The 11,218-nt window shown below is 32.8% G+C and overlaps 1 protein-coding gene across 4 annotated transcripts; it reads left to right on the top strand.

Annotated features, from left to right (window-relative positions):
- Positions 1–5,236: 5,236 nt before the first annotated feature.
- Ppcs (phosphopantothenoylcysteine synthetase) lies at positions 5,237–10,980 on the top strand. 4 transcript variants are annotated; one of them, XM_089088746.1, is made up of 2 exons: positions 5,237–5,250; positions 9,959–10,980. In XM_089088746.1, exons 1-2 carry the CDS (start codon positions 5,243–5,245, stop codon positions 10,890–10,892), a joined length of 942 nt encoding a protein of 313 aa, XP_088944872.1. In that variant the 5' UTR covers positions 5,237–5,242; the 3' UTR covers positions 10,893–10,980. The 4 variants fall into 4 exon arrangements, with proteins under 4 accessions (XP_088944872.1, XP_088944871.1, XP_088944875.1 ...); XM_089088745.1 differs by lacking the exon at positions 5,237–5,250 and adding an exon at positions 5,343–5,463; XM_089088749.1 differs by lacking the exon at positions 5,237–5,250 and adding an exon at positions 5,372–5,390.
- The last annotated feature ends 238 nt before the right edge of the window (positions 10,981–11,218 follow it).

Below are 11,218 nucleotides of genomic sequence, written 5' to 3'. Positions count from 1 at the left end.
GTTGAAAGGTCAGAAAATTATGTCTTTGACGATAAAAATCCTCCCCCCATAGCCCTCTGGACAAGCGTCCTAAGTTATGCCCTTGGTGCATACAATGTTCTTATAGATAGTTTTGTCGTGGAAGCTTTAAAAACAGCTGATCGATTGGAAATTGAGAGGACTGCTGCATTTTTGTTAGTCGAAAGTGATCAGAGGGCAAATGTCCCCCCATGTCCGTCATTTCCCCAAACTCTTTCAATCAAAATTTGAGATAGCCATTTTGTTCAACGTCTTTGAAAGGTCTGGAAATTATGTCTTTCGGGATAAAAAATCCCTCCAGCCCTCAGGGCAAGGGTTGTAAGTTATGCCCTTGGGGCATATAAGGTTTTTGTAGAAAGCATGGTCATATAAACTTTGGAGGGGCTTATTGGATTGGTAATCAGATGCTCTAGCGCTCTTTTTCAGAGTCAAAGTAATTGGAGGGCAGCTATCCCCCATCCACCCAAATACGTCATATTGTCCCGAAATGCATCTAATAGACATTTTGAGATATCGATTCTATTCAAAATAGTCTAAATATCATAAAACAAGGCTTTGGGGTTGAAACAATCCCAATAGATTAGGGGCAAGGGTTTGAAGTTACACTCAGGGGGTATTTAAGGTGTCTAGAGAAGGGATGGTTGTTTAACTTTAGAAGAGGCTCAGTCTTTTTCCCTGAAACGGACTATGTCAATATAAAACGAACAGAAACTAATTTAAAAAAAAGATTTTCCACAAAATAAGGTTTTCAGAAAAAAGTACAGAACTCCATTAAACCAAAATTGAACAAAAATGGAATCAAATAATCATTCAAATACCCCAAATCAGTATCAATAAATAAATCAGACCCAAAACAAACAGAAATTAAAGTAAATTACATAAATAAAATAAATTACAGAAATTATAATAAATTAAAATAAAAATAAATATATTTAAAATATTCTATTAAATATTTTCATTTTTATAACTTTAAGAAATCAAAAATCAATTAAGATTTTTAGGAGAAAATATCAGCATATGTATATTAAACTGACAATGCACATTTTTTCCGTAAGTTCTTTTGAATTTGTTTCAGTAAAGTACAAATTATATTCTGGCTTTTAGAAAGCAGAGGGGTTTAGAAACCTACTCGTATTAATTTCTGCTCGTTTTGAGTTTGACTCTATTACTTATTTTAATTTATGTTTGTTTTGTGTGTCATTTATTTATTGACACTGATTTGTTGTAGCTGTATGCTTCGTAGATTATTTTATTCTGTTTTTGTTCATATTCAGTTTAATGGAGTTCTTTACTTCTTTTTGAAAAACTTATTTTGTGGAAAAAGTTTTTTAATTAATCATAGGTAGCGCAATAGCGCTGCCTAAGTAAAGAACGATGTTGGCACTATGTATTATTATTATTTTTTTTTTTTTTTTTGGTTTTAGACCAGGGCACTTCGTATCGAAGGAGTTGTCGTAGAAACTTCAAAAAGAACTCATTCGATTGGAAATTGGAGTGGCTTGCGCCCTTTTTAATAGTGAAAGTGATTGGAAGGCAACTCACATCCCTTCCACACCCACCATTTCCCCAAACACATCCAATCAACATTTTGAGGTAGCCGTTTTGTTCAGCGTAGATGATTTCTAAATAGAAATTATGTTTTTGAGGAGGACACTCCCCCACAAGCCTCATGGCATGGGTTTTAAGTTATGCCCTGGGGCATATAAGGTTTTTATAGAAAGCGTTGTCGAAGAAACTTTAAAAAAGGCTTATGCGATTGGAAATTTGAAGGGCTAGTGCCCTTTTTAAGAGTCGAAAGTGATCGGAGGGCAACTAACCACCCTCTCATGTCCATCTTTTCCCCAAACACATCCAATAAAATTTTGAAACTCTATGATTTCTAAAAGCCAGAATATAATTTGTACTTTACTGAAAAAATTCTTTTAAATGTTTTCACTTTTATAACTTTAATAAATCAAAGATGAATTAAGATTTTAAGCAATAAATATCAGCATATGTATATTTATCTTACAATGTACAATTTTTTCAGTAAACTCGTCTGATTTTTTTTCAGTGAAGTACAAATTATATTCTGGCTTTTAGAAATCATAAGGGTTTTGAACCCTACTCATATTAATTTCTGCTCGTTTTGAGTTTGACTCTGTTACTATTTTAATTTCTGTTAGTTTTGGGTTTCAATTATTTATTGACACTGATTTGTGATAGTTGTATGCTTGGTAGACTGTTTTATTCTATTTTCGTTCATTTTTGGTTTGATGGAGTTCTTTACTTTTTGTTGAAAAACTTATTTTGTTGAAAAAGTTTTTTTTAATTAATTTATTAAAAAGGGCTAAAAAATTTCAATTTGTAATCGGCGTAGCCACCTTCAAAGTTTTTACGACAACTCCTTCCGTATAAAGCTGCCGGGGGGAAAAATACCGAAGCCTTATCCCTCTTAACTTAAGCAGCACTTATTACGCTTCCCTAAATATTTAGCTTATGTCAAATGGCACATTTGCTTTCTTCAATAAATAATTCTTTGGCCAGTTGTTAATTGATATAATTTTTAAATCGATAAGTGTTATTATTATAATATTTGTGTGTCAAAACTTTTGCTTAAGAAATAAATATTCGGATCGAATTAACTTTTACTTCCAGATCAATATTTAGCTTTAACTGGCTCCATTTTAATGTCTGTTAATTGTAAATAGAATTAAAATTTTTATTTTCAAGTTTTTTTTTACTAAAGAGCTAAAATACTTGAACTAAATTTAAATTATATTTTACACATAAGTCAACTATCAGACTAATATTTTCAAGCCTAACTTGACAGCATTTTATACTGCGTTGTCGCTTAATATCTAATTTGCTTTACGTTCCTATGTAAGTTATTCCGGGTACATTTTCGCTTTTCAATTGATTTAAATAATTGATTGTTCGGAAAACGAAAGAAATTTTGCATACAAAACACAATATACGCAACGTATTTGCTTATACATTATGTATATATAATTAATTATGAATATAAATTGAAAAGAAATAGGTCTTTGAACAGCGAAAACCCCGCTTTAGAGGCTTTATGTTGGCTCTTATACTTGCCTGGGCCACCAGCATTTGTTAGTGGCCTTCGGCTTTTGCCATTGACACCGGCACATGGCGAGTAGTGGCGTAAATTTTTTGGAGCTATTAATTTCTTCTTCTTCTATTTAACAGCAGGCGGGCTTTTCAGTAACACTATTTAGCCCTTTTCCTTTTGCTTCACTCTGTGGGCTACAGAGCTACTGGCTTGATTGCCTCATATTTATTAGATATATTCAGATATCTTTCAGCAGATCTTTCGACTCTAGGAGTTCAAATATAAGATGATAGATGTCAATTTCTATACTCTGTGTGCAGGTATAGTTGGCTAGGCTCTTGGCTGATAGTGGGATTTTGTGGTGTTTGAAGTATTTTTAACAGTTTAGAAAGCAAGGTATGTTGTGCAGACGTCAGCATATTACATTCAAATAGGCAATGGTCAATTGTTTCATTATTCATATTACAATGCCTGCAAAGAGGGGACAGGGGAATTGAACCACTTGAATTAGAAAGCTTATATGAGAATGCAAGGAAATTTAGTCCATTTGTTCCAGAACGAATTCTATGATAAATTTTAGAAAGATACTTATTGGGAAAGGGGGAAAGGATAGGATTAATCTTATTAAAATTAATATCTGATAGCCTCCATCGGTAAATATCTCTAATTGGGATTGGTCTCCCACTTGGCTGGTCAATATTTATAGCATTTTTTGCTATTTCATCAACCTGATGATTACCACTTATGCCAGAGTGGCTAGGAATGTACTGAAAGTAAGTTTTTATGCCACTTGAAGCAAGATTATCAATAATACTGAGACAATGATAAGTGTCAATGTCCAACTTATATTGAGGAGCTGAGGCCAGCAACTCAAGGCTTGATAAAGAGTCGGACTAAATGATAATATTATTCGAATTTTCAATCAAAGATTGGTTTTGCTTAAGGTGTTCTAATGCCATGATTATGGCATTTAACTCAGCAGACATTATAGATAAATTATTAAATAATCTCTTGCCCATTGCAATTTTCAGGTGAGGAAGGAAAACACCACTTGCAACCTTCTCATTCATTTTTGATCCATCAACAAATATTTGGAAATGATTTTTATAGGTAATTGTATTAAGTTCTGCAAATCTTTTCTGAACAAAAGCAATGGGGGTTAAATCTTTATTCCATTTTGAAAATTCAGTATTTATTATGGGAAATGACCAATTCCATGGAGGGGATTGGGGGAAAGTAGGTTCAATAGACTTTGCTGGTACAGGGAACTTCTTTTGAATATTGGCATACTCATTTGCAATACCTCTATACATAGCTGGATTTCTTAACCAATTATGTAATGTGTGTGAGCTATTTGATTCAATTTTTGTAAGATGTTTTATCAAGAGAAAGCTACGTCTCTCCCTTATTGTTGTTAATCCACTCTCCATAAGCAGAGACTTGGTGCTTGTGGGTTTCCTAAGACCAAATATGAGACGTATTATATCATTTTGTGTTGTTTCAATTTTTTGCATCTGGGTCTTTGCACATGCACCATAGACAATGAGCCCATAGTCAATATGGGGTCTTATATGTGATTTATAAAACTGGAGTAAGGTTTTCTCCTTACAACCCCAAGGTGTGGAAAGAAGTCTTTTTAGTATATTTGCTTTTCTATAACATTTTTTTATTGTGTTTGAAATGTGGAGGTGGAAATTAAGTTTTTGGTCAAGCATGAGACCTAGGTAATTAATATTATTATCTTCTGGAATAGTTGTTTTTATTTAGAGTTAGTTTTGCATTAACATGGTTTCACTTCCTGTGAAATTGGATTATTTTTGACTTGGTGGGTGCAATGGGTAAATCTGAATGTTGAGAGAATTTTTCAAACTGGAAAAGTGACTTTTGCAGATTTGACTGTGCTATCTGAAAGGTGTTGCCAGATGACCATAGCACCAGATCATCAGCATATTGTAGATTCGTGTGGTGCTTATTCGTGTGGTCCTAATTTTAGTCTGTCCTTATTCAGTTTCTCCGACTTCTTCCTCTGGATTTATTTGGCAGCTTCGTTTTTTCGACCCTCACACATTTGCCATGATGACAAAACAATTCTGGCTTGTTAGTATTTATCCTTTTTAGTTTGTACTTTCCAGATATTTATCGCCAATGCATATTCTTCCTAAAGTCAATATGATGAGGTGTTAACACACATAAACTTATGCATATATTTTTATAAATATTAATATTTACAAAAAAACATTAATAAGGAAAACATCGCTGGTCAGAATAACCGAAAGCTGCTCCATTAAGAAAAGGAAATCAGCTTTCAGCCAATAATGTTTGTTTTCAATTATTGACCGCGAACAAGCAAAATTCTTAAAGATCAAACTCATGAGTTAGCCTATGCTGGTGTAAGTAGGCTGTACAGTAGTTGGCCACTTCTGAGAGGAAAATGCTTAGGAAAATATCAGTCCAGTTTCCAATGCTGTAGAGAAAATTTCTCAATATAATAAAAGTTATAGGAATAGACTTGTCCTATCATTAGGTTTTGTATTTTATGCCACTTCCAAGTAGCCTATCATGGTTGATCTTTCATAATTCACCCCTTCCCCCACATAGTCCCATTCATAATCAACAATCCTGTATATAGTCCTGACAATTATTTATTCATTATTGTGTATGGTCATATGGTGGTAGCAGGTTTTTAGGAACAACTGTCAGTTTTGTAAATTTACCCCCAAAATTATAAGGCCTATTTGTAAAGTTCTACGAAATCATATTATTGAGTTAGGAATAAAGTGAATACACCATTCGATGCCTTTTTTTATGCTGATTACAAATATAATAAGCATTTCTATTGGAATTGTTTCAGCCCCCCCCCCTATATAAGCTATACCTAACCTAACCCTGAATTGGCCTATATAGGGGGGGGGGGCTGAAACTCATTTCTAATAGAAATGCGTATTATATTTGTAATCAGCATAAAAAAAGGCATTGAATGGTGTATTCACTTTTTTCCTAACTCAATAATATGATTTTGTAGAACTTTACCAGCCTATTTAGCCTAGATAAAGACTGTTAATATTATAAAGCAAATTTTTGCCTTCTGTTTCTACTATTAGGCCTAGCAAATCTATCAACAGGACTCTAGGCATATAGCCTTATGACAATATGACAGGTAACATGAAAAAGGGCAAGTCTGGCAAGGCTTTCCTCTATTTTTTTTTATTTCTATGCCATATTTTCAACCTTCTAACAGTAGAAAAACTTCATTCAACAGATGTCATACTGACAGGTAGGGTCTTGAGGATCTGCTAGAGCCCTGAAATATCTGAGAAAATATCAGCATTACAGCTGTGTTTCTATTAAAATTTTCTAATATTTCAGGTAGGCCTATTCTACTTGTGCCAGCATTGCTTTCTCTCAGACAAAGTCAACAAATCTTCCATATTATCACCTTTCTAAATCTTGAATAATCATGTTCAACAGGGGAATAAAAAATGCCCATCTATATATTCATTGTTTGAACTGAATAGGACATTATTCCAGTTTGTTTACTTTTTGCTATCCCTAGGATGGTTATTTCTAAGCATACTTTGGTTGCTACTTTAGTTACTGTATTTTGTCAACTGTTTTTTTTTTAACTTGCTTTCACTTTCCCAAGGCTTGACATCCAGCTAGGTAAGAAGGTCCTTAGCATGGCTTTCTATAAGACAGATCCAACACAGCTTCTTCTGAAAAAGTTGACTGAGTAGTTAAATCAGTCTATATAGGTTACAAAGAGTGTAAATGGTTACTATCAGATTAGAGGATGTGGCAGCAGTCAATAAGAATTTTGCATTTGTTACAGTTGTACATTCTGCCCAGCTGGTAATGATCTTTAGAGCTTCTATGAATTTAGGAAGCTCTACCATAAACTGTGTTAAAGAATCATGTCTTTTGAATCCAGTGCATTTCACATGTGTGATATAGCACTAGCTTTTGAAAATGCACTTGCCTAGCTTTCTAACCTAAAATGTTGTTTAGAATAGATGGCTGTCTTTGCTTTGACATCACAACTGGATAATATTATTCAAAATTCTATAGGCTTACTGTTTAAAACCTTCTAGAACTGCACCTAACTCTAAGGTTTGTCTATTTTTGCAGTCAATTCAAGAAATTTCCTTAGTCACTTAAAAAGAAACAGGTTTTGACGCCAACACTTTTTGAAGCCTTGACAATTTACAGGATGACAAGCATCAAACACTCAATACTCTAAAGACAGCTCTCTGGAAAATCCTCTATAGCAGGCAGATCAAGTGTCATCAAATCCTTTCAAAAATGCATTTATCTTGCACTCAAGTCACAGAAATGTAATGATATAACTGTTTACCTATGCCAGAGGGAAGGGGGAGAGTTTCCCCTTGGCCCTCCCTGGATCTGCCCCTGTAGCATAATTGTTTTTGAGTTGAGAGCTCTTTTAACTTGGTGCAATCTAGTTTGGTAAGGGATTGTTTACAATATTAATCTAAATATTATTTGAAGTGATTTGAAAATGTAGACAACAATGGAAGGAACCATGGTAATCTGATCAAAACATGTTAAATTATATAAAGTAAGAATTTCTATTCCTTGTTTTTTTTTCTGTTTTCACTCGTTTTTAAAAAAAAAATAAATTTGACAATTATTGGCACCCTTGTCACATTGCCCCCCCCCACATTTTGCTAGTTGGAGACCTTTTCACATTGCCCAAGATTTTGCTCTAGATCCATCCCTGGATTGAATAAGACTTCTTTAACATCATATAGAATTTTTCTCTTTAAGCTCACAGGGAAAAACTTTTCCTGCTCAAATTTGGGCTGGAAGATCCAGTCCTGAAAGGTTAATTTACCTCATCCAATCATTTTCTGGGATAGTGGAAAGCTGTTATACCACAATTTTACCTCTGAATTTTTTAGAAAAGAGTAAAAGCATTTGAGCTATTTAAATTAAAATAAAAAAGACACCTATATCTATAATGAAGTACCCCCAAACCATTACTTTTTTGTATATAGGCTAATGATTTTACCAAAATATGACAATTAATTGACCATTTCACTACCCATGATCTTTGTGCAAGGAATACTAAAAATTAGAACACTTCAGATACTGCAGGGTATTTCTGAAGATGCAGGTAAAAATGGCTTGTTCCAAAATTGTTTATAATAGTAACATTTTAAGATGTGTCCTAATCTCATCATCTTCAATTCCAAGTAATTTTTCTGTCCAAAACATCAGACCGTTTATGTTTTAAATTTTGTAAAACAAGCACTGCTCCTTTTTTGAAATATTGTTTTAATTAAATTTAATTTAATTAAAACTTAATGATTTTTTCTAGGTGGTGGGGTCTGGGACCCTGTTTTTTTACTGTGATGTTTTACTATTTTGACTCCAAAAGTTTATCAAAGTCACCAACTTTATCTGTTTTTATGTCTACAGAGTCCACTAATTATTAATGGAAAGAAGTGCCTGGATTAAGAAAAAAGAAAAAGATAATGGAACGTATAAGATAAATTTTTGCAATGCAAAAAAAAATCATCTTTTGATGCTTTGGCTAGGGTTTTAAACAAACCTGATTAGTCTTGCTGATTCTGCTATTGCAATCAGAGAAACTCCCTAGTGGCATCTTTTCAAATTAATCTGACTTAATTATTAGAAACTCAGTGTTTTTTCTAATAATTAAAATCAACTTAAAAACAAGTCACCAAATGGGCTGCTAAATAATCATATCTAAAAGCAATTTGCCTTTTTCCATACTGTACTTGAACGTAGTATACTCAAAAGCACAATGTATAATACAGCCAATTAGATAAGGTTAATAAGGATTATAGTTTCTTAATGGTTTTACTTTTGTAACCTATAATCTTCCAAAAGTAATCAAAATTTTGGATAATTTTAGGAATTTTTTTATTTTTTTCTATATCAAATGAAATTGGTTCTGGATGGTTTTACACAAAAGTTATTGTTCTGATTCTCAAACTTTATATTTAGTTGAACAGGAAAAGAGGTGGATTAGATAATTTCGGAGACCACACTGCCTTTCCATGACGATAAATAAAAGTTCAAATAGGGATAAAATCCTTTTAATAGACAGTGATGATAGAAATTCACAAAAATACCAGATATTTCGGTCACATATACAGTGACCGTCATCAGTAGTAAAACTCTGATGTCTTACTACTGATGACGGTCACTGTATATGTGACCGAAATATCTGGTATTTTTGTGAATTTCTATCATCACTGTCTATTAAAAGGATTTTATCCCTATTTGAACTTTTATTTATCGAGGTGGATTAGTTTAACAGTTTTTAAACATTTAAACAACCAGTTCAAGTAAAAGTAACATAATGTTATTAAAAAAAAACAAAAAAAAAAAACTAAAAGACAACTGGATATGGTAACAAAAGGTGGTTTACTATATTTTCTTATCATTTGTTTGTTTTCAAATTTTCTTGCATTGTACATCTTCTTTGCGCGGTTATTTAGTGGCTAATTAGGCCATTGCCATTTTGTAGCATATGCTATGTAATGTAAAAATGTAAAATTTGTGAATTGCCAGCTAAAAATAATCCACCAGTTAGAATAAAATGTATCGTTTTACATATTTTATGTAAAATAGCTTGATAAGCTTACTTAGCCAATGGTAAACCAGTATTATGGATGGGGAAAATAGGTAGATTTGAACCAAAATTGTGTTTATTTTTGGGAAAATTTAGGTTTATTTATGCATTCATTAAAAAAAACTAAATTCCTGTTTATTTAAGGTGAGTCTAAAGTGTAACAAAACGGTGGGCTGTTTTTGAACATTATTTAAACAAGTTTTGGTCATGTTGCCAAAAAACTACTTTTGTCCCCAATTATATCTAATTTTGTCTTCTTTTTCTAGCTGTTTAGCAATGGAATCGGAAATTCATGAGATGCTCAAGTTCTGGGAAGATTTCTTTCTTAAAAATGCTCCATCAAAAGAAGCTGTTGTACAGCTTGAGAGTCTTAAAAGCTTTACTACTGAACATAAACACAGAAACTCAAGAATTGCTCTTGTCACGTCTGGAGGGACCATAGTTCCTCTTGAAAGAAACACAGTTAGATTTGTGGATAATTTTAGTGCTGGAACTAGAGGATCAATCTCAGCTGAATATTTTTTAAAGCATGGTTATGCTGTTGTGTTTATGTATAGGCCAAAAACCTTGGAACCATTTGCTAGACATTTTTCTACTCTGTCTTTGCTTGACACACTTGAAGAGAAATCTGACTTGATTTGTGTCAAAAAAGAAAAACTTGAAGTTGTCAAGAATGTATTGACAGGATACAGTAAAGCAAAAGGTGAGAATAAACTTCATTATTTAACATTTACAACACTGTCAGATTACTTGTGGTTGTTAAGAGAGGTTTCTCAGTGTCTAAGTGTGTTTGGGAAAGATGCTCTTCTGTATTTAGCTGCTGCTGTATCTGATTTTTATCTCCCTACAGAGCTGATGCCAGTTCACAAAATTGAATCTTCTGGTGGTCCTCCCACAATAACCCTAGAGATTGTTCCTAAGATGTTGAAACCACTTGTAAATCTGTGGGCTCCAGACGCCTATGTTGTTTCGTTCAAACTAGAAACCGACGTTAGCCGTTTAATTGATAAATGTAAAGCTGCTATAAAAAATTATAGTCATAAAATTGTTATTGGTAATATGTTACAGACTAGACGACATAAGGTTGTCCTTGTGGATTGTTTGTCGGTAAATGAAATCACTGCCAGAGAAGAGGAAGAAATTGAAGAAAAAATAGTAAACGAGCTGTGTAATAAACATCAGCAATTTATTGACATGTAATGTTTTCATTTGTTTTAGTGATTTTCTTATAATGTTCTTGTTACTTTTTTTTATAGTATATTAATAGTTAAATGTTACCATAGATTCATATTTATTAATTTTACTTTATATTCGTATATCTAGTATCATCTTCTTTTGCGTTTCTTTTTTCACTTGAATTTTACATGTATTGCTGCCATTCACCGCTTTTCTTGAATTTTTTTTTGGAAAATTCATCATAAATAGCCTTGATTTATTTGGATTGTCCCTTTTATTAGTTAAAAAAAAAATACTAAAAAAGAGGTTTTTCAAAGAAAAGAAAAATGTCAAACTTAAAATGAAAAGAA

Source organism: Artemia sp. Qi Xiang Cuo, chromosome 5, assembly GCF_049724085.1.
Source record: "Artemia sp. Qi Xiang Cuo chromosome 5, ASM4972408v1, whole genome shotgun sequence".
In the NCBI taxonomy this organism is placed as follows: domain Eukaryota; kingdom Metazoa; phylum Arthropoda; class Branchiopoda; order Anostraca; family Artemiidae; genus Artemia; species Artemia sp. Qi Xiang Cuo.
This window is presented reverse-complemented; position numbering and strand designations above follow the sequence as displayed.